Source organism: Phycodurus eques, chromosome 16 (genome assembly GCF_024500275.1).
Source record: "Phycodurus eques isolate BA_2022a chromosome 16, UOR_Pequ_1.1, whole genome shotgun sequence".
NCBI lineage: Eukaryota > Metazoa > Chordata > Actinopteri > Syngnathiformes > Syngnathidae > Phycodurus > Phycodurus eques.
In genome coordinates this window covers 20,651,913-20,674,106 of record NC_084540.1, presented here as the reverse complement: position 1 = coordinate 20,674,106, position 22,194 = coordinate 20,651,913, and the positions used below count along the sequence as shown (strand labels likewise).

The 22,194-nt window shown below is 42.0% G+C and overlaps 1 protein-coding gene across 3 annotated transcripts; it reads right to left on the bottom strand.

Annotated features, from left to right (window-relative positions):
* Positions 1-177: 177 nt before the first annotated feature.
* LOC133415169 (transcription factor MafG) lies at positions 178-21,591 on the bottom strand. Of its 3 annotated transcripts, XM_061701009.1 has the most exons (4): positions 20,903-20,925; positions 10,910-11,212; positions 8,368-8,440; positions 178-8,021 (listed from the first exon to the last, which is right to left on the bottom strand). In XM_061701009.1, exons 2-4 carry the CDS (start codon positions 10,915-10,917, stop codon positions 7,569-7,571), a joined length of 534 nt encoding a protein of 177 aa, XP_061556993.1. In that variant the 5' UTR covers positions 10,918-11,212; positions 20,903-20,925; the 3' UTR covers positions 178-7,568. The 3 variants fall into 3 exon arrangements, with proteins under 3 accessions (XP_061556993.1, XP_061556994.1, XP_061556995.1); XM_061701010.1 differs by lacking the exons at positions 10,910-11,212; positions 20,903-20,925 and adding an exon at positions 21,502-21,591; XM_061701011.1 differs by lacking the exon at positions 10,910-11,212 and having other exon boundaries at positions 20,903-21,076.
* Between the last annotated feature and the right edge of the window lie 603 nt (positions 21,592-22,194).

Below are 22,194 nucleotides of genomic sequence, written 5' to 3'. Positions count from 1 at the left end.
CTTTTTTTGGATCACGGAATTAAAAAAAAAAAAAAAAAAAAAAAAAAAACACACACATTTAAAATGATGCCATGGAAAATGATGGCGCCATCCTAAAAATCTCCCCAACCGCAATCCAAGTGGGTCACCGAGTATGACAAAAGCTGCATGAGAAGCTATTTTCTTTTTCCTTAAACATTTTATTGATCTTATAGAAAATAAAGGAAGCTGTATCAACAAACATACAATATATACATCAATAACTTAAGACACCTCACATTTTAATCCACACTGTATATATCAGTACATACAGGACTTATCTACAGATTGCAAAAACGTACAATAATAATTTAATTTATAAATAGTTACAATTCACTGTTCTCATACAAAGTACTGCGGCATTTTATTACAACCCATACAGAAAAAAAAGGATTTATTACCTTTGTATTACTTGCTTTCGTGAAGCTTTAAAACACAGACGGGTTGCATGAAGTAAAAAATAAATAATTGCAGTCGATTGTGTGAAAAGTTTACAAAAAAAAAAGTTGCACAAGTGCTTCTATATATGCTCTCTGATGATGATTAATATTTTTTGAAACTGCAAAATCAAAATAAAAGCTCATCAGACAGTGTTAAAACATGCTGCAACATAAAAACAAAAGTAGAAAATATTGTGGCGGGTCTTACCGACGCGGTGTCGCAGCAATGGAACCTTGCTCATACAAAATCACACAACACATAAATGCACAACAACAAAATATTGCAAGTGGCCCGTGAGATATTTTAGGCATACTGTAACAGAGATTCCCAATTGTGGCTACTCCCTCTAGTGGTGTGCAAAAGAATCATTGCCTAAGCACAGTTCAGTTGTATTTAACTTTAATGTTCAAAACATTGGCATTCAATCTTTAAAAATGGTTTGATTTTAAACATTTAGGTATTTCCTTAACCTTTAAATGCCATACATTTTAATTGAATCATTAAGTACTGTGTTTTATTTCACTATATTCAAGTGCAGTGTTAATGTTCAACCTGTGCATAAGGTTACAGTGGCTTACAATAATATTAAATGTACTTTTTATGAGGAATAAAACATCCGTTTTGGGTATACAACACGACTGTAGAGTATTTTCATGTTGTCATTATGGTGGTACCGGTTCTTTGACCCAAGTCATTTTTTCAGGTGGTACTTGGTGTAAAAACGTTTGACAACAACTACTTTACTGTATGCCAGAGGAATAGGAGCACAAGGGAAACAAAAAAAAAAAAACTAACAAAAAAACAAAAGACGAGCATTGTAATGAAGAAAGTTGTATTTTGAGGGGAAAAAAAACATCATTAAGTCTTAATATCATGAGAATGAAGTTGAATTTTTTGAATAAAAAGTCATATTTATGAGATAGAGTTGCAATATTAGGGGGCCAATTTGTAATGTTATGAGAATTAAGTTTTTTTTTTTTTTTTTTTTTTTTATATAATCGAATTTGTAATACCACAGAAATAAAGTGGTAATACAAGATAAAGGTGTAATTTTAGGAGTAAAATTTGTACGACCTTTTTTCCTCAAAATTTTTTTCCCCTCCAATGTGTCCGTAATACTCTTTCATATCAAAGTCCCCGAGACATGAAATAATACAAATACAGTGGTGCCTTGAGATACGGGTGTTTTGAGATACGAAGCTTGGCCGATTCTTTTTTTGTCTTGAAATAGGAGCAAACATTTGAGATACAAGTGCGCTTCAGGCCCCCACCACAAGATAGCGCCAGCAAATTTCACATCATCAATTCACATTGGTTTGCCTGCAGTGAAAGGACAAAATGAGTTGGTGGCGCTGATGCAGCATTATGGGGGGAAAAAGCAACAAAAAATGAAATTTTCCACATGAAACATAATTCTTGCCTTTATCAGAGCGATAGAATTGTTTTCCTCAAAGTTAAAAACATTTTTCTTGGAATATAGAATTTCAGAAACGTTTTCTTGGTAAATTAGTTTTTCAGCATTTTTTCCCATAATATTACAATTGTTTTTCTTCCTGCAAAATTCCTTCCCCATGACCTTACAAAGATATTGTATAAAAAAAAAATTTAAAAAAAAAAATATATATATATATATATATTTTGTACTTTTTCACATAAATTATATATTTTTAAGTTATTATAGCAATACATATTTTTTGTCAATATTTTATTTGACCTGAAAATCAATTTTTATATAAATATTAAGAACACGTTAAAAACATTTTTTAACATTTTTTTTTTTAAGGCGGGCTGTAACAGATTAATTGCACGTCCACTAATTTAAACAGAGTGTTTTTAAGATACGATATGTGGTCACAACGACAACAAATTCAACTTGTATGTCAAGGCATCACTGTACTGATAACAAAAAGCCACTACAGTACTGATGTTTTGGTAGCTTTTGGACTTTGGTGTCACTTTAGTACACTTGCCAAATCTTACGGCAACCATGTGAATAACAGCAAATTATGCAAACTAAAAAGACACACCAAAAGACAACACACCACCACAATGTGGTCACACCAACAACATTGACTTACTACACCATTCACACATTTCCACTGAGTTGCTGATTAAGGGTCACTTTTTTTCCCCCCCCTCCCCCTCACTCCACATTATCAACGCCTACTGTAGCTACATACTGTTCACCTGTGTACACCCACACAGTCGCTTCATTAGGTACACCTACACAGTTGAATAATCCCGAAAGATGGGGGAGACTGCCGATTTATCCCTTTGTGGACGTTAGGCGGTGGTACTGGCTCAAGAAAAGCCATCAAATAACCGGGCAAAAGCCGTAACATTACAAGAATAAACTTGTCCCCCTTATTTGAGAGAATCATCACATATCGGGTCGATAAGCAGCATCGATAAAGGAATCGGAACCGGTAAATTTGTATCAATTCCAATCATAATTACGACTCCATCCTCCAGGTGGTAGCTGCAAATATGTTATAGATATTTCCCATCATACAGCTCGTTTTGCTTGTGCAGGTGTACCTTATGTTGTGTCTGGTGAGTATACATACACAATATATTTATCTCTACATATATACACATATACACACACACACACACACACACACGTTTGTGTGAGAGTGATAAAGCGAGGCAACGTCTGTATAGAAGATTGCGAAGATTGTGAACACAGTTTGAAGACACTTGACACACACGCGTACACACAAATCAAAAGATGCAGACTCCACAACACAGCCACAGTAATACAGACGCATCAACAACAACAGCGGGCTACATCCAATACACACGTGTGTATCGTTATTGTTAGTTTCCCCACTCAACATACGCCAAGCAACACCTCGCTTGACCAGCATGAGACGAGGCGTGCAAATTATTAAGAGGAACCGATTGTAAAGACGTGGTCACGCTGTGGATTGGAGCCCTTTATGATAAGATTATTCTTATGAAAAATAAATACTCAATAAAATAGGGAACAAGAGCTGCCTCGTTGCTTCTCTCCAGATTTTCCTGTGTTCTACTTTATCGTGATCTGTTTTGTCCTGAGCAAAACAAGCGTAGTGCACACAAACAGTTAGCCCTGAATGAATGAATAAATAAATAAATAAAATAAAATAAACCCTGAAAAGTTTATATACACCCTTTTTTTAATTGACTGGCTACAGTCTTCGTTGTGTCGTAATAAAACGCTATTCGGAAGGTCTATCGCTCCTTAATGTAGGCCCCTCACGTGTCTGGAGTAGGGTTGCAAAATTACAGAAAGTTTCCCAAACTGTAAATTTGCAGGTTGGGTCCAGTGGTTATTAGTGTGGTACCCCGGCTCCCTCTAGAGGTACAGAAAAGAATGACTGAATTAAATGTTCAAACTGTGCATTACGTTACAGTGGCTTACAATATTATTAAAAATGCCACCACCAATTTTGTAGAAATAACGAATAGAATTTTAATGAACAACGTATGAGGTTGGAAACATAAGAAATTATTAATTGTGACTCGCGCGTATTTCACGCTTCCTCTGACGCCGCTCCGCTGTCTTTCCCGAGAGAAGAACATAGTTATAGGTAGTTGTTGCCGCTTTTTATTCTTCAGGGCGAGAAGATTCTTATAAGCAGACGTGCCACCTTCGATAGTTAGCACCTTCCTTTGCCTTTTGGGTGCGACCGCAGGTGCCCTTTGGCACGTTTCGTCGACATTGTTGGTTATGTCTGGGAGAAAACTCGCAGACAGGAGGCACTTCAGAGTCACACTGCTAGCAATCGAACACTAATTTCAATTTAGCAAGCCGAACGCATTCTGTGCTGTACAGGAGACATGGCACGGAGGAGATTGATTCAAATTGGCCGACGGTACCGTAGCCAATCAGGACGCAGAATACAATGCGGGTTTGCACGCTGTAAAAAACAGCATGCAGAATTGTACTGTAAAAAAAATCCGCAAAGTCGTGAATCCGCGATAGTCGAACCGCGAAGTAGCGAGGGTTCACTGTAAAACCTCTGCCTCGTTTTTGACCATTTTGATATGCTACCGTATTTTAATTTTGGTCATGATGGTGGTACTTAGAGTGGCAAGTATTTCTTTGAGGTGGTACTTGGTGTAAAAAGTTAGAGAAACACTGGGTTAGTCAATATCTTTTTTTTTTTTTTTTTTTCCCAAAACAAATTGGTCGAAAATTTGATATTGCAAAATAATGCCATTTTTAGGAGCAATAAGTTGTATAATGGTCTATGGTCAAATTAGGAAATTAAAAATTATGCAATTTTGGGGGAAATTGTATATTAAAAGGAATCTCTGACAGGGCTTTTTCAAATCATGGTTGAAAGTAAAATACTGCATAAAAATCAGATCATTTTCGGAAGAAGAAAAAAAAAATTCTGTATTATGATTACGAGACCTTTTATTGGATACGCCAGATGAGTACCATAAATAATGCGGCTTCCTGTGAATCGGAAGCTGGATATTGAGAGGAATGAAATTTGTAGTTTAGTAAATGTGACTAAAATATTGTTAGAAAATATGATATTGCAGATTAGTCTGGTCATTTTTGGGAGAAAGGAGTGTAATAGAAGAAGTAGTATATTATTATATTTCTATCGCAAGATTGCGACTATCCATCCATCCATCCATTTTCTACAGTGCTTATGATCATTGCAAAGCAAAGCAAAGCAAATTTATTTCAATAGCGGATTACAGACACAAAGTAACACTGGAGCCAATGTTGGAAACAGTTTGCATATTTTAGTCATTTCATATTTCAATGAATATGCTTGTAGGTGAAAACTACTATTTCTAGGTCTTTCCAATTCAGTCGCATTAAGTCCCATGGAAAAGTTCCAGAACTGATACGGAAATCGTCCGTCCCTTTGCAACCCGAGTCCGGAATAGTAGTAAGTCTCCAATCAAGAAGTGCGGTTATTCAAAAAGAAAACAATAGGTGCCCTTAATCTGTGCTGTCCGGTGAAAAGCGGGATTGGCATTTGGCTAAACTTGATTGTGTTCAGAAGTAATTATCTTTTCTTTTTTTTTTTTTTTTTTAAATCCCATACATTTTTCATTGGACAGCGACAAACAGAAGCATCGCTCTGAACTTCTGGGAGCAAAAATCATGACCCGGCTTTGGAACTAAACACCACAGAGGAGGAGGAAGAAGAAGAAGAAGAAGAAGCAAGAGGAGGATAGCACAGATGCCACGACGACAAGCTGACCTTGTTTACACCACCTAAGTTTAGCTCTACAGACTGGCTTCAAAAATAGCACGGCATTGACATCTATACAGTGAACGACACTGCCAAAAACTTGTCACTTAAAGAACACGTCACGTCACGCGCTACCTCACAGTACGCGCCTAGAGTCACTAGAAAACAAAGCTATCAGACTTCAATAGTAAGCCACTTTTGGTACGATTGCAAAAGAAAATGAAAAAAGTCAAGTCACAGATTTTTTTTCTCCTACGCATTATTTTTTCCCCCCACCTTGTATTTCTATAAACAACATAAGGTATTTTACCTGGTAATAAAAAAAACACATTAAGACAGTGGGGGAGCTTCCAAAAGCTATTATTATACATTAACAGCATTTTGTTAACCTAATACCATAATTGCTTGTTTTTTTGTTTTGTTTTGTTTTTTTACTTTTTTAACTTAATGTCACAATATCAATACAAAAACACTAATACACTTGCTAAAAATAGTGTTTTTTCTTTATGGATGTGTAGATTCTCAGTCACCCAGGTCACGGGAATCCACAAATGTTAAATCGAGGAGACTCTGTTGAATTTGTCGTGCTTTTTTGTTTTTCCGACTTAGGCAACCAAGCTATTAGGCTAATGATTCATGGGTTCAATGCTTTTGGTGTTTTGGGGGTTTTAGGTTCCCCCACCCGTGCTGTAAGTCACATTAAGACAAAATAATGACACAACTATTAAAACAGTAAAGCTTGTGTGAGATTTCTGTTTTGTTTTAAAAAAAAAAAAAACATCTGATGGCCGTGTGAACAAAAACAACCAAAACTCCACCATATATTCTCCTAGTAGATTAAACGTTAAGAACATTCAAAGGTTGCCTCTCATATTTTTCCCCCCTCTTTTTTTTCTTTGTATTTTCAGTGCATACACGTATTATTGCATCTACCGGTCGTATCGGCCATGACAAGTTCTGTGAAATGCTGTCGCAGGGCGAGGAGCGGAAAAGAATGCTAAAATTTGAGGTGCGATAATTCATGCTTGTGATTTTTTAGTTGTTTCTTTAAAAGGGAACGTACATATTACGGAAAATTGACTTTTTGATTGTATACAAAGAGAGTGCTTACCCCATCCATCAAAAGGTACAATTTAACCGAGTGTGTTTTTGTTAACTGCCTATTTCGGAAAATGTGTCTCTGAGCAAGCTGTTCTAAATTTCCACCCCAGTTATGTAATAGCGGATAATTTACATAACCACCTACGCATCCACGGGTTTCCGAACTTGATTGAGTAAGCCTCCGATAAGCGGCACCTACTCGATTGGTCAGTCGGATCCGCACACGAATTGATAAGCGGATGAGTGTAAATGCTTCGTTGTCTTTATGAGTTCCTCACACTCTGGGCTCTCATCTTGGGCAAGCACAAGTTGCTCACTTAGTCGCAACGCCCTACCTCCACCCCCTTTCGGACTTGCCATTGGTCCAGCAGTAAATGGGGCCGGGTTTACAGTCTCCCCCCCCTCACAACAGGCTATTTTCGGAAATAGTGTGTGCAGTGTAAAGTGTGCTACGATTCTTGATCCTTGGGGTATTTCGACTAAAGCATGTCACAGACATGTTATTAAGACACCTGGGAAATGTTTGAAATTGTGAAAAGAAATGCATAATATGTCTCTCTTAATCTACTCGAGTCAGTCAGTGCATGATAACAATCGCAGGGCTTTGAATGCTTCATGTCTAGATGTAAATCAACCTTTCACCATGATCAGGATAGGATTGTACTGGCTGTGAAGTGTTGAGAGACAAAAAGAGCGATCAGGTCTTCGCAAACAACGATAGCTGCACCAGTTGTCGAAAAACAATATTGCCATTGGAATGCCGTGTTACAATGCACTGACTATTTTTGGGTCTTTCCGCTACTACGACCTAGCCTCCGTTTTGGATTTGACGATGGTGATGACGCTGGTGGCGGCCACTTTACCGGGGATGAAGGGCCCGATGACCGAGGCCACGGGCCCGCGGGCCGAGGCGACAGGATTGCGCGCCACAGTCCTGGCGAAGCTCTGCAGCGCCTCGTACTTGGAGCGCAGCGCGTCCAGCTCTACCTTCATGCTGGCGTTCTCCGTGGCCAGCTTGTCCACTTCCTGCTGCAGCTGAGCCTTCTGCTTCTCCAGCTCCTCCTTCTGAGTGACACGCTTCACCCGGCAGCTGGCGGCGTAGCCCCGGTTCTTTAGCGTGCGCCGCCGCTGCTTCAGCTGCAGGATCTCCTCCTTGGTCAGGCCGCGTAGGTGCTGGTTCAGCTCGCGCACCGACATGCTCACCAGCTCGTCGTCAGTCAGGCTGGTGCCATTTTCTCCCGGCTCCCGCTTCACCTGGGGGATAGGAGATTTGTCAGTGCAGGAGGAGTGAGTGGGGAGTTCTTGTGCAACGGCGACAACTGGCTAAAAACAGGTTTGTCGCTTTGGAAAATGGTGTTTGTTTGTTTTTTTTCCTCAATGCAATTATAATGCGCATCAATTATCCACCGATTTTCACTATTCGCGATCCGGCCCGGTCCCTATCCCCTGCGAATAGGGGAGGTTCCCTGTACTTCACCACGCCCAGAGTTGGCATACACGCAAACAAAAGTTACTTCATAACAGTGGAAGCACCTCAAGAACCTGCTGGGTCCAGGAGAAGAGGATTGTAAATGTCGCTTGTTAAAACGCTGCCTGTTACCTTTAAGGCCTTGTTTCCCTTGTTTGGAGTCGTCATGCCCCGAGAATCACGTCCACCTGTGCTGCTGGCTCGTCTGTGCAAAGATATCAAACCCAAGTGATTAAAACTGTGTCAGAAAAGCTCAAATCAAAATGTGATGATTACGCACAACATACAGATGAATGCAAATGGTTGTGGAGAAGGAATAGTTAATCGTGTTCAAGCTTTTTTTGCGGAATTCTCACACACAGGACTAGTCTTGCCTCTGTTACGGCTCGGACACTTCCTCGAAAGGTGGAAAACGTCTGGGTCGATTTGGCTTCCTGCCCACTCCAATCCGTGATGGTTTATACAAAGCAGCAAAACTGGACGGGAAAACGCTGGCTCAATTGAGCGTCAGGTATTAAACTTCACGCCCCATTTCTGACATTGCCTAATTCTCCCGTCCTGGCGTTGTCCTGCCTCCTTTCATACTACCTCAAAAAAAATGCTGCGTCAGGTTCGACCCCTCGCCTCATTCCATGTTGTGACAATTGCTTTCAACACAACAGGACAGGAGAAGCAAGCGTCAGGTATTCAACGTCACACCCCCATTTGTGAAATTGCAGAATTCTTTCAAACTGGCATTGTCCTTGTCAAAGTTACAGCTTTGTTACTACCTCAAAAGGTGGGAAAATGCTGGGTCAATTTTCACCACCTGCCCCATTCTGTGTCACATCAGTTGCTTTCAACACAACAGGGTGGGAGAAGTGTCAGATATTAAACTTAACACCCCATACTGACGTTATGCTGTCTCCTTTACGGCTTTGAAACAACCTCAGAAGGTGGAAAATTGCCGGGTCGATTCCGTCCAAATTCCATGTTGCGACAATAGCTTCCAATAACAGGGCGGGAAAGGTGAGTGCCGAAGATGGGAAATTGCCAGGTCGTCAGTGGGGCTCAGGATAACAAATTTAAGACAGATAGGAAGCTGGGTGTGTTCGCGCTGATCCACACGCGCACACATTTACAGCCGTGTGGCCGTAGGTGCTCCACTGCACCCCGCTAAATGCTGCGTCAGCGACACGGACGCCTATCGCTGTGAGCCCAGCTAGCACATTGCCTCAGTAAGCTGATTTACGCCTGGTGGCATGTTTGCAACTAAGCACACGAACAAATGCATGTTGGGGGGCGGGTCTCGATGTTTTATTTAAGAATCTAAAAACAACAAAAGGAACCCCCAAAGACAGGAGGCACGTGCTGGTGGATTAGTCATGCGCAGACATGCACCTCAACAAGTGAAGGACACACAGAGAAAAGACTGCCTGCCTATTTCCATGGCAACAAAAGAAAGGGTGCTACAGGTGGGCTGCTCGGATGAGCCAAACACAGAGAGAGACAGACGCTTGTTAAAACTGACCCGAATACGACACCATCACACAGGCTGGGGACATAACAGGAGGTCGCGTTGTGACTTGCATTCCTGATGCCGTCTACTGAGGGAAAAAAAGTCCTCTGGCTTTGCCTCATAAAAGTGCAATGTTGCCCGTATAAAAAGCCTTTCACATTCTGCAGGGGGTTAGCTGCACCTATCTCTCAGTGGTCTTGCGGTGACTCATTTCCAGTAAGCATTTGGACCGCAGACGCAAAATACAATGGGATAATGGGCTGCCTGATGAGGCACAGATAACGGAACAATAGATTGAAAAGTACTCCGCTAATCCCCATTGGAAACAACGGGGAACAAAATCGGTCCCGTTCTTGGAATGCCGTGCCAGGGAGGAGTTTTGTATTAGAGCAACTGTGCAGCACAACACTGAGGGTGGGAAGGCAAAGTGACCGTCCGTGTATACAAGGATAGCGGCCAGCCAGGCTGCGAGCCTCCAGCACGATGACAAGAGTGTGGCAGCACAGCCCAAGCCCAGCTGCTCCCTTCCACCGGCAGACAAGCGGGGTCTCATTCGGATATCGTCGGGCGGAAGCCTCACGTCTCTAAAATAACAAAAATCAGGCTCGAGCTACCAAACGCCGCATAGTTCAAGTTGGCATTGCATACCTTATATGTTGCTATTATATACCGTTGTGCACTAACATCAACACGACATCACCCCAAAATCCTGTTCAATCGTGAATTCATTCATTCATCTTCCGTCCCGCTTATCCTGACTGGGGTCGCGGGATCGCTAATTCAATACACGAAAAAAGCATACATTTATTACAATGCCACATCACCAGCGCCAGGCACATCAAAGTCTCCACCATGCTTCACTGATGAGGCAATATGTTTTGGATCATGAGCAGCGCCTTTCATTCTCCATACTCTTCTCTTTCCAAAACTCTGGCACAAATCGATCCCAATTCTAGATCTGTCCTGCTGTTCCAGAACTCGAAAGGCTTTTTTAGATGTTGTCTGGCAAAGTGTGATCTGGCCTTGCCGCTTTTGAGTGAAGCAGGGTGTGGTGGTTAAGTGTCACGGCGTGGGCATTTATGGCTGCCAATGGAACTGGTTCCCTTGTATTTATTGAGGATGTGACTGCTGACAAAAGCATCAGGATGTATTCTGAAGTGTTTCGGGCAATGTTACCTGCTCATATTCAGCCAAAGGCTTGAGAAGTCATCGGACGGCGCTTCACAGTATAGCTGGATAATGACCAGAGTTTTGTAAGCCGAAGAAGTGGAATGTTAGGCAACGGCCAAGGGAATCACCTGACCCGAATCCAAATGAGCATGCATTTCACTCGCTGAAGACACAACTGAATGGAAAATCCCCCAAGAACAAGCAGGTTCTGACAGCAGTTGCAGTAGAGGCCTGGCAGAGCATCACCAGCGATGAAATCCAGCATCTGCTGATGTCACTGATGCATTCCAGACTTCGGGCTCTAATTGCCTGAAAAAAATCCATTTTTAACAAAGTATTAAAAAGCGAAAGTTTGATTTAGGATCGTTATTTTGTCTGATTACTTTTGGCACCTTAAAAGTGGGAGGCATACAGTTCCTACACCGTTCACCTGATGCGGTTGTAAATACTCTCAAATTAAAGCTGAAAGTATGCAGTTAAAGTACATCTTGTTCATTTCATTTCAAACCCCATTGTGGTGGTGTTTAGAGCCAAAAAGACGAGAACTGTGTCAATGTCCCAATATTTATGGACCTGACTGTATAGAGTACAGAGTGAGTACTTCTGCTCTCCCGCCTCTGATACTGCTCTGAGACTACCTCCAAATCAGAAAACTGCAAGGTTGACAAAGACTGAAGACAGAAAGAATGCAACTAGTACATTCATAATTGAGGACACGGAGCCCACCGTAGAGCCCAGGGGTTGTGGCGAAAGGGACGCGGAAGGCTTTTTTTTTGTAGGCACTTGCTGAATTTTTATGAATCGCCCGGAAGAATGCTGACAAATCAGCGCTGATTGCTGGTAGGGGAGAGACGTATCACACCCACAGGAGATGAAAAAATGCTGAGTGTGGCCACCCAGGTAAAAAAGGAAGAAGGGGATGTGATGGAGAAGAAGGCGTGCATGGCGGAGGGGAAAGCGCACACTCAACACATTTTGGAGGAACTTGGGAGGAACGGGCAGAAGGAAGAAAAAGCACTGATCTCAGCAATGATCACACACACAATTTTTTTATTTTTTAAATCAAAAAAGCCCTAACCCTAAAATCAGAAGTGCCAATTAGGAAATTGTTTTGAAGTGACGGGACGAGACAACCTTCGAAATGCATGGAGAGCTCATGGAGGAAGGTTGAAGCTCAATGGGGGCAGGAGGGGCTCTGATGGCAAATGCCAAGTCCGGTCTTGAGCCCTATGTCATGCTTTAATGATCTCACCCCAGCCGCGGGACCTCTCCAAGGATGGCCGCCATTAGCTGAGGGACACTTTGTTGCCACGAGTCGCACCGCATGATGAATATTTATCACCTTCAATTCTTTCTTCAAGTGTGTGTGTGGGGGGGGGGGGGGGGGGGGGGGGTGGTAGAAACGCTCAGGAGGTGATTCTTCAAGGATACAAGCAAGGGGAATCTTCCATCAACAGCTGTCTCAAAATGGCAGTAGTGGTGGGATGTTGTGAGAGGGTGGCGGTGGATTTCTGAAGGTGTCACGCATGGCCACTCAGGGGGCTGCAGGGGGAGCTATCACCACTTTGACAGCCGTCTTAACAGGATTATTCGGGGCCAAAAGAACAAAACAAAACAAAAAAACTACATCTCACATCTAGATTACGACGCAGCCCTCTTCTGAATGCTCAGCGTGAGATGCAAAGGGGGCTTGCATATCATCATAATTCGGAGCAGAGGCGAGCGGACCTCGCACGTTAAGGAATTGGGCACGTCGCCAACGATCCCTGAAAAGCACGAGTCCCGAGCGCTCGCTCGGCCGGCTAACGGCGCGAATGAATAGCAAACAACAGCAGGGCACGCTGATCAAAAACGTGTTTGGACAGCCGCTCGGCCTGACAGCTACAAAACTGCCACATGCCAGCTCTGGCCAAAAAGCACACTATGATAAAGCAATTGAAACGTGGAATTGGATTGGACGTGGATTCGTAGGGAGGGTTAAGTTTGCGGCTTAAGGGTAAGGTGTTAGGTTAAGGATTAGATTTAGGGCTAGGTTTATGGATAAAGGTTAAGGTATTTACTGTAGAATATTGTTTTATGCCTTAAATATCATAACTAGACAGTACCTCACAAATACTACTTCTCTTCATATGCGGTCTAAAATAACAGATCTGGCTATTCAGATCCTTATCATCCATCGTTTCCGCAGAGTGCAGTCAATTATCAGGCATGTCGCAGGGCGTTTAGCAGCAAATTAAAAACGAGATGCCTACGATAGCTCCGGAAGAGGAAGGACTGGGATAAAGTTGCAGACAACAGAGCGGGAGAGCAAAACGAGAGAGAGAAGGGCTTTGCAAAGGGGGAGGGAAGCTATTAACTACTAACTATTCAGAGCGTGAAATAAGGGTGACAGAAAGAGGCAAAGGGGAAATCATTCAACTTTCAGCATGGGAAACACCTTTGACCGGCCCAAATTGTATTGGACTGGAAATACGAAATGGTTCGATCCGGAGTCCAAACTGTCGCCAACACAAAACCTGTATTTATAACATCTACCAGTTACGTAATATGAAATGTACAAACATAACACACTCAAGTAAGACTCGAACTTTTGATCACAAGTAACGACGATAAGGCAGTTAGCCAGCTACCCTGTTGGCGGCTTGCGTGAGAAGCTAAATTATACAGTCTACATTTTCACTCAGTGCTCTATAATGTCAAAAAGCACAAACGGTGCTCGCTCACACACTCGAACACATGACGCCCACCAAAGAAGCTCCCGATTAAAGTCCTCAGCTCACAAAAAGCTGATCGATACCTGCGCCGTCTGAGAGTTCAATTAAGCCAAAATGAATGGAACAAAAACCAAGTCAAAACTCACCAAAATAAAAGCAGTTAAGTGCAAAAAAGGGCTTGCAACACATCAGTCAAAGAATCTAAGTGAAAAGCTGAGAGTGCTATCAGGCCAACAGGAATGGAACAAAAAATACGAAATAGAAACCAAATAAAATAAAAGTGGCTTGTCACTAGCGACAAGCATATGGCAGTTAACCAACCGCCAGCCAGCGTGAGAAGCTAACGTAGCAGTCAACAGTCACTCAGTGTTCCTTCGAGTCAAACAGAGGGACTCGAATGGGCGACACCAGTCACAGAAGATCGTGTTAACTCTTTTATGCTCGCTGACATGAGATGTAGTGATGTGCTCAGACAGCTTGTGTGATTCATATTCATACGTATTTTTCAGAGCAATTTTGATTACAACTCCATCGACTGGACTCTTCAGAAACAAGCAATGAGCAATCTGCTCCTCAGTGACTCTTGATGTGTGCCATTTATCCTCCGAAATGAAAGCTGGAATCGGGGAGTTATTGCCACATGCTGCATAATGTCACACAGGGGGAAACACTTGTGATTAGACTCATTTATCAGTGCTGAGACTGGGCCACTGGCATCTGTAGCCTACATTTGGTTTGCCAAAGAGGGCTGCAACTAAACTCTCCGTAGCAGATTACTCTATTAATTGTAGTGTTACCTGTGTCACAGGGTTTCGATTTCTAGAGACCATAGTCTGCAGAGATACAGTAGTTTCTTAACGGGGACAGATTACGGAAATATTTTTTTAATTTGTGTGTATTCAAATAGTTGGCTCTCTGGAGTGCCTGCCCACCCCTTCAAGTGTGAAATTAAAACACCCAAGAAAAGCTTTTGCCATCTGCCTATTTCTGAAAAAAAAAAAAGTCTGTGGGCAAGCCGTTCAGATTTTGCCGATTTGTGACATAACAGTGGGGCTAATTTACGTAATGCAATACTGCCAACACAACAGAGTTTCCAAGGCCGTGACTTCGAAGCTAGTCTGGGGACGATTTGCCATTGTCAAGCAACCGTCAAAGTACCCTTTCTGTAACACAATCATGTCAAAGCTAAGCAGTGCTGCATTGAGTCTTGTTGGATGCACAGACTGGCTTCTGATAAGGGTGAAGGGTAAGGTGTAAAGTTTTTTTTGGTTTGAGAAATGGAACTTCCTTTGAGAATTCTGTAGTTTGCTACCAAAAGAGAACGGACATGACACCGGTTAACGGTGGCACTTATTCAAAACATGGAATTATCAGGTATCTTCAGAGAGGAATCAGCAGGCCTCTTCCAAACATGGATTAAAAATAACAGTTACGAGTTGGGTATGCGCCAATACAGGGTAACTACGTACATCAGATATACCCCGTCAATGCCAGCTTGACGTCATCAAAATACAGTACGCCGATTGGTGACGCATACACACCTGCTGCGTCTGCCCAGCCAATACAAATAAACAGATTAAAACACCTATATAAATCTAAACTAAAGCGAAAGCAAAGGTAAATAGAGTCTAAATATGCTAAATTAGAGGTTTGTGGATCACCAAATAAGTCAAATACTCTCATGACAACAATGCCATCATTTAAATAAACAGGAGGGGAAGAGTCAGCCTCTGCCAAATAATTGCTATTTACATTCATATCATTAGTTTGATATGTGGGATATTGTTAGCTCTAGTGCTACACTAACATAGCGTCCGAGAGAGTAAGATGACAGCAGTCACTTTTCTAAGACCTCGTTCTTGTGACTCACTCGTCAAGCGGGACCAATCAACCCACGCTTAATGGTAAGCGTAAAAAAGAGTGAGTTTATTGTTGAGGTATTGGATCAGGACTCAGTATCAGCAGATACTCCAAAATCAAGTCATTTAGACTTCGGTACAAAAAGAAAAAAGAAAATTCAATCACTATTCGTACTATTTATGTATGAAGGTTCACTTCCATGTTGTTGCTGCCCAGCATTGACACTTACGGAGTTATTTACGTGGAATTTGAATTTCTTCACAGGTTGCCTCAATGTAAACACAGTCGTATCGACTGTACTGTATGTCACTGGAATTAGACAAAAAAAAGAAAATACATTTCCAAAATAAGCATTAAATCCAAATTGGCCACTTGGACCGGCCGTGGAAATATAATCTTATACCGACATATTGCTGGTTTTAAGTAGCGGATTGCCGATTCAGTATTCCTGCAAGCATGTGACTGCTCATGTGGAACATTTATGTCTGGAATATGTATCAGGTTCATTTGGTTTTTGAACTAAAAAAAAAAAAAAGTGACTCATCGCCCTCGAGAGACGACACCAGTCAGTGATAATGTGAGTCTTATTTAAAGGGACTCAGGTACGACAGATTCGCATCCGCTGATGTTTCGCCGCAAAATGATGATGTTCTTCGCCCTGTAGCTCAGCAGCTGCTGTTTCTGTTTGCCAGCCGGAGATGCTCTGTTAGTGTAAGCAGGCGGAGAGACTTCATCGGCCCACCTCCGTACGGGCCTGGAGGACTCGATTAAACAACAAGAGTAATGCTCGGGATACTCTGGGCCTTTGCACTGCCAGAGGAAAGGGGGTCACTGGCCCAAAAAAAAAAACAAAAAAAAAAAAAAAAAACAGCCACAAGCTCCACAGTAGTGGTGCTTGCGTACGTATGAAGCAGCGCCAGGTGTGGTGACCTAAAGCCCCACTACAGCTGTTTACAGCCGTTTTCATGTCAATCAAAGTGAATTAATTGGATATGTACTAACCAACCAAAAGCATCCATTGCTATTGTGCGCTAAAGCAAATATTTTTCTTAATAAGATGCATTGAGCTTGTATGTATTGGCTTTTTGGGGGGTATTTATTCCCCTAAACTTCGGACTGTGTGTGCAGCTCCTATATTATTGGAGCGCAAAGACATATCAAAGGCAAGATCGTGGACTTCAAACGCTCATGTATTATCAAAGCATCCAATCACAGTGCCTATTTTTTTTCACGAAGTGTTAAAAACTTCAAATATATTATTGCAACCACGAGGGATAAGGTCTGCCTACAGGCTACGGGAGATTACTCTTTGTGACAACCCGCTGAATAAATACAAAAAGAAGTAAATGACAAAAGCGTATATAATCTCAAAGAGGCGGTGTAAAGGGTGTCCCACAGGAGCCATTCCCCCCCCCCACAGAGGACTCGTCATGATTCTTTTCCGCAGCGAGACACAGAAGCCCCCTGCAGTCTAAAATGCAAAAGTAAACTACAAATAAAATGTAAAAAAAGGTTGCCACTTATTTTTGTCACGCTGCGCTTTTCTTTCATGTATCTCAACTGATCATTTTCTGCATATTTTAAATCGAGAGGCAAAAAAATTGAACTCCTTTTCCACTTGGGTTATACACATTAGCAGTAGTTGAAAACGTGAATGAGACGACAATCAAGTTGTAAGGTTACGAGAAAAAAGTTGTAATGTTGAGAGTATAAAGTCAAATTTTTGGGGGGGGGGAAATTAAATAAGAATATAAAGCTACGAGGCAAAATTCATAATATTACGAGAAAACAGTTGTGATTTTATGATAAAGTAGTATTTTTGTCATTTTTTTTATTTTACATGAACAGTCGCATTTTTCTAGAAAAAAAAAAAAGTCACATCGTTATGACAATACAGATGTGGTTCAGTTCGTAGAGCCGGTCGTCTAGTGACTGAAGGGTCGACGGTTCGAATCCCGGACCCGACTGTCTGCTGTCGAAGTGTCCTTGGGCAAGACCCTGAACCCCAAATTGATAAATTATATAGATATTATACACATACTCGTCTGCGGTCAAACCATCGTCGCAAGTTCTACGTGCCCCGACACTGAAGAGCACGCAGTCTCGTTCGCGCAAAGTCGTCAAAGACGCTGCAGTTGAGAGAATCTGCGGCGGGCATATCGCAACGCTTAGCAATCACCCTTGCAAGAGGTTGCATCACCGCCCCTTTGCAAGGGATGGAAAAAAAATAAAATATATATATATATATATATATATATATATATATATAATAATGTATTGATCGTGTTTCCATGCGTTCCCATTTTCCCTCTGCAGCTTAAGCAGCACTTTTGTGGATAAATCCCACGTTTGTGTTCCTTCCTAGAGGCTATTAATTGTCCTGAATAGGCGTAACCGCTCCCGAGGCACAGCTGCGTGTCGGCCATACAAGAGGCATTATGGTGCCAAGTCTTGTTCGGGGTTTCATCAAATCTTCCATCCAATTCTCTCCTTCAGCAAGTATACAGCAGGGCAGGGCAGTTTGGCCTTAAAATAAACAAAAGATATGTTAACAAAAATACAATCCTAATCGATTTTTATTCTCTTTGCTTACAGAAAATGCGAATGACAATGCAAGATCGCTTTTTGAATTTATTTCCTTTGTAGGATTTGCTTTAGTCCTCCTGATAACCAACAAGCATGGAAACTAAAAATACGGTAATCATATATTATGTGAAAACACATAAGTTAGTGACAAATCTTCCTGCTTATTGTTTGCCTAGCCAGTTATTCTCCAAGTGACTTTAACTTACTGTCACAATATATAAAAAAAAAAGGACTCTTTTTTAATTTGTTGGGTTCTTTCTAGTTTTTGAACACTTGGAAAAATTACTTCAGCAATTATGCTGTTAGGCTAACCGTATTCTTCTTCTCTTGACAATTTACAACAACAACAACAACAACAAAAAATAAGCCTAAAAAGCTCGACACTCGCGAAACTGAGGTCTAGCGCTAAATGCAAAAGTGAAGGGTGGCTCGAAATTCAAAGTTTTCTACGACTTTAGAAGTGTTCTTAACTTTCTAGAATGTCAGTGTAAAAATAAGTTAACCACTGTCATCCAAAAATAAAAGACTCCACCAGGGGCTGAGCAATATGGCCTACAAATTAAACTCTTGAGGGAAGAACGAAAAATCACAAAAATCTGCACATTAGCGAAGACCTGCTTTGAACTACACAAGGCGCTTAAAAAAAAATAATTAAAAAAATAAAATATGCTGATGAATAAATTTGAATTAAATGATAATATCAAAACCTTACTTGATTTACTCAGTTTAAGAGCTAACATATTTCTGAGCCGATCTCCACATCGTTTCGGAACCACCAGGCTCCTACACGGGCCCTCATTTATTCTCGTTACCTGGAAGGCGGCGACTGGGACCTTTATTGCAAAGCCGAACACCTGCCTTCTAAAACGCATTTAAATGCATCGCACACGCGTGGACACACACACACACACACACACACACACACGCACACACGCACACACAAACACACACGATGATGAAATAAGTCGGCTTGGCGAGCAAGAACGAGGAGGGAAACTTCAATCTGCCCATAAATGCTCAACAGTTTCCAAGGTGACTTTAAGAGAAACAGCGGCAGATAATTCATTACCGAGCCTCCATGCAGGCTAATGGGCTGAAAATGTCATCCCGCCACTCGCGAGGGGGAAACAAGAGCATCTGCCCCATCAAAATAAGAGAAATGAACAGTTAAATTGTGTCAAATGCTGTCACCAGAGAGCTAGCGCTTACCTGGATCGGAATACAAACAAAATAATGCAACACACAAAGGAACGTTAGTGGGTTAAAAAATAAAAATAAAAGGGGTAATTAAGTTGTAATACTATTCCAAGTTTTAAAACAAATATTCATGTTGCAAGGAGAAAATTGCTATATTAAGAAAGGTATAATACTATATGAGTAAAGCATTTAACCCCAAGATTTATCACAGTAAACTAGTATTACAAGACACACCTTTTTAATTTATTTTTTTATTAATATTTGTTTTGCTTTTTACAAGGCTGACGACTGGTTAGCACATCTGCCTCATAGTTCTGAGGACCCGGGTTCAAATCCCGGCCCCGCCTGTGTGCAGTTTGCATGTTCTCCCCGTGCCTGGGTGGCTTTTCTCCGGGTTCTCCGGTTTCCTCCCACATCCCAAAAACATGCATGCTCGGATGATTGAATACTCTAAATTGCCCGTAGGGGTGAATGTGAGTGCGAATGTTCGTTTGTTTCTCTGTGCCCTGCGATTGGCTGGCGACCGGTTCGGGGTGTACCCCGCCTCTCGCCCGAAGATAGCTGGGATAGGCTCCAGCACGCCCGCAACCCTAGTGGCGAGAAGCGGTACGGAAAATGGATGGATGGACGGATGGCACTTTTTTGCAGTGCAACAAAAAAAACAGGTGTGACATGAAGGCAGTCAGAAAAGTAGGTTTATGCAAAAGAAGAAAGCATGTAAGGATGAATAAATAAAAACAAGTGTGATGGTAGCTAGGAAGGAAGGAAGGATGGAAGGGTAAAAGGAAGGCAGGAGGGAAGTAGGAATGAAGGAAGGAATGCAGAAAGGTGTTTCAATGGAGGAATGATGGAGGTAAGAATGCAAGAATAAAAAGCAACTGATGGAAGCAAGGAGGTCAGGAAGGAAAGAGGTAAGAAAGGAAGGAGGAGTTCATATAGGAATGAGGGAAGGAGGTTAGTTAGGAACAAAGGAATGAAGGGAGAAAAGCGGATTTCGCTGAAGGAAGGAAGGACGTAAGGAGACATGGATGAAAACAGTTTGGTAGGAAGGAAGGTAGGAAAACAGGAAGGTAGGTTTCTGTAAAGGACGGATAAAAGTAAGGATGCAAAAATGAAAAGCAACTCCAAGGAAAGGAAGGAGGTCAGGAAAGAAAACATGCCCGGCAGAAAAACCTGGAAATGTAATAAAATAAAATAAAATTTTAAAAAAGTGTATACCCACTTTTGGCCCAGCGTGTAAATTGCTTCGCATGCGTTTTCTAAATGGATGTGACAGCTTGACACCTATTTGGCACTTGCAGTCTGAAGCCTTTCAAGACAAAGACACATTCCCATAGGATGCTCATCCCTTGGTGCTCATCTCGACCCACCTCGGCCGAAAGACCCCCTTTATCCTGTCTCCAAACGCTCCTTTGTGATGATTCGACATATTGAAATAACAATAACGATGTTCCACACAAAACAAAAGACGTTTGCTTTTTGCTTCGCCGTCGTTCCAATTTGGCGGTACGCGACGGCAGATTCGTCACACGCACACACAAAAAAGATGATTAGAAACAAAATAAAATCAAATTACAGTAAGACGTGATAACGGTTTAGATGTAACACAGCGTTGTGGAGGAGAGGGATAAAGTCGACCAACCTGGCTTCGCTTTGTGACTGTTCTGCTTCGGCTGCTCCCCCTTTGACGGTGAGGTGATGAAGCAGCAGCAGGTTCGCATGAGTTGATGCTAGCCGAACACTTTGGACATTCCACGACCCCCGCCGCGCGTCAAAGTGTCAAACAACTCCCTTGCCTTCAAATAAACAAGCGGGGCACGAGAGAAGGAGACCCCCCCCCCCCCCCCCCCCCCCCCCGGCTTACATTCGGAAGGTAACCAACGCTTCCCACTGTCGCGTCCCTCCCGGTGCCGACGAGCCTCAACCTTAAAAAAATAAATAAATAATCTGACATTTTTCTACATGAAATTTGCGCTCCTTTTTGCGCTTTCACAAGGCACAACACAAAACACTTCCGCTTTATAATATAATAAAACAGGTCAGGGGAAACGTGTGCCTCCTGCCCAGGGAAACTGACGCTTTTACTTTGAAAGTCAACCCCCGCTGTATAATCGCAGTGTTACCTTGATGTTGCTGAGCTAGGTGGCTAATGCGCGAGGCGAACCGATTGCAGGCTGCCCGCCCCCCAAATAAATAAATAAATAACACACGCACACTCAGCACAAACAACGGCACACCCACTTGACTTGCGAGAGACGTTTCCTTCGAGATGTAAGCCGTCAGTAGCTTCTTCTCGAAGCGGGTAGACTTCACATTTGAGAGGTCCGTCGTTCGTGTTTGGAAGGGGAAAAAAAAAAGACACGCTTGTTGATTGCTTGTTGTACCCGGGTGGACGTCATCGTGTTTTGTCACGTGACTTCATTCATGGAGCCTGCCCCCAAAAAGAAACGCTCTTCTATTAATAAAAAATAATACATAGAGTAGTCCAACGTTTGTGCTCAACGGTCACATTTGATTGTCATATGTAAACAAATTCAATCTGTGTAAATAATTCAGGCATCGTAATTGTATTATTTCAAATTAATTTATAACTAACCAATTATTTAATAAATGAAATTATTAAACTATTTAAAACAATTTTAAATGTTTTTTTTTTACAATAAATCACAAGACACGATAAATTAACTAATTATTTAGTGAGATGAAAATGAATAAACCCATCAAAATATGGGGGGGCGAGTGTGTGCTAAGTGAGTGATTAAGAGGCATGGCTCCTGCAGGTCGGGCCATTTAGGCCGGACAACCACTGAAGAAGAGGGCCATCCCGCCCAGACCCACAGCACCAACCACGCCTCCCTCCCTTTATATTGTATAAACTGTAGATTTGTGTTTTTTGTCATTCTAAACCTATTGTTACAAATATGTATCCAGTCG

Bases quoted from the DNA above. Each gene is read 5' to 3' on its own strand.
- LOC133415169 (XM_061701009.1), bottom strand. The intron at 8,022-8,367 runs GTAACAGGCAGC...CCTATCCCCCAG, and splicing joins AGGGAAACAAGGCCTTAAAG to GTGAAGCGGGAGCCGGGAGA.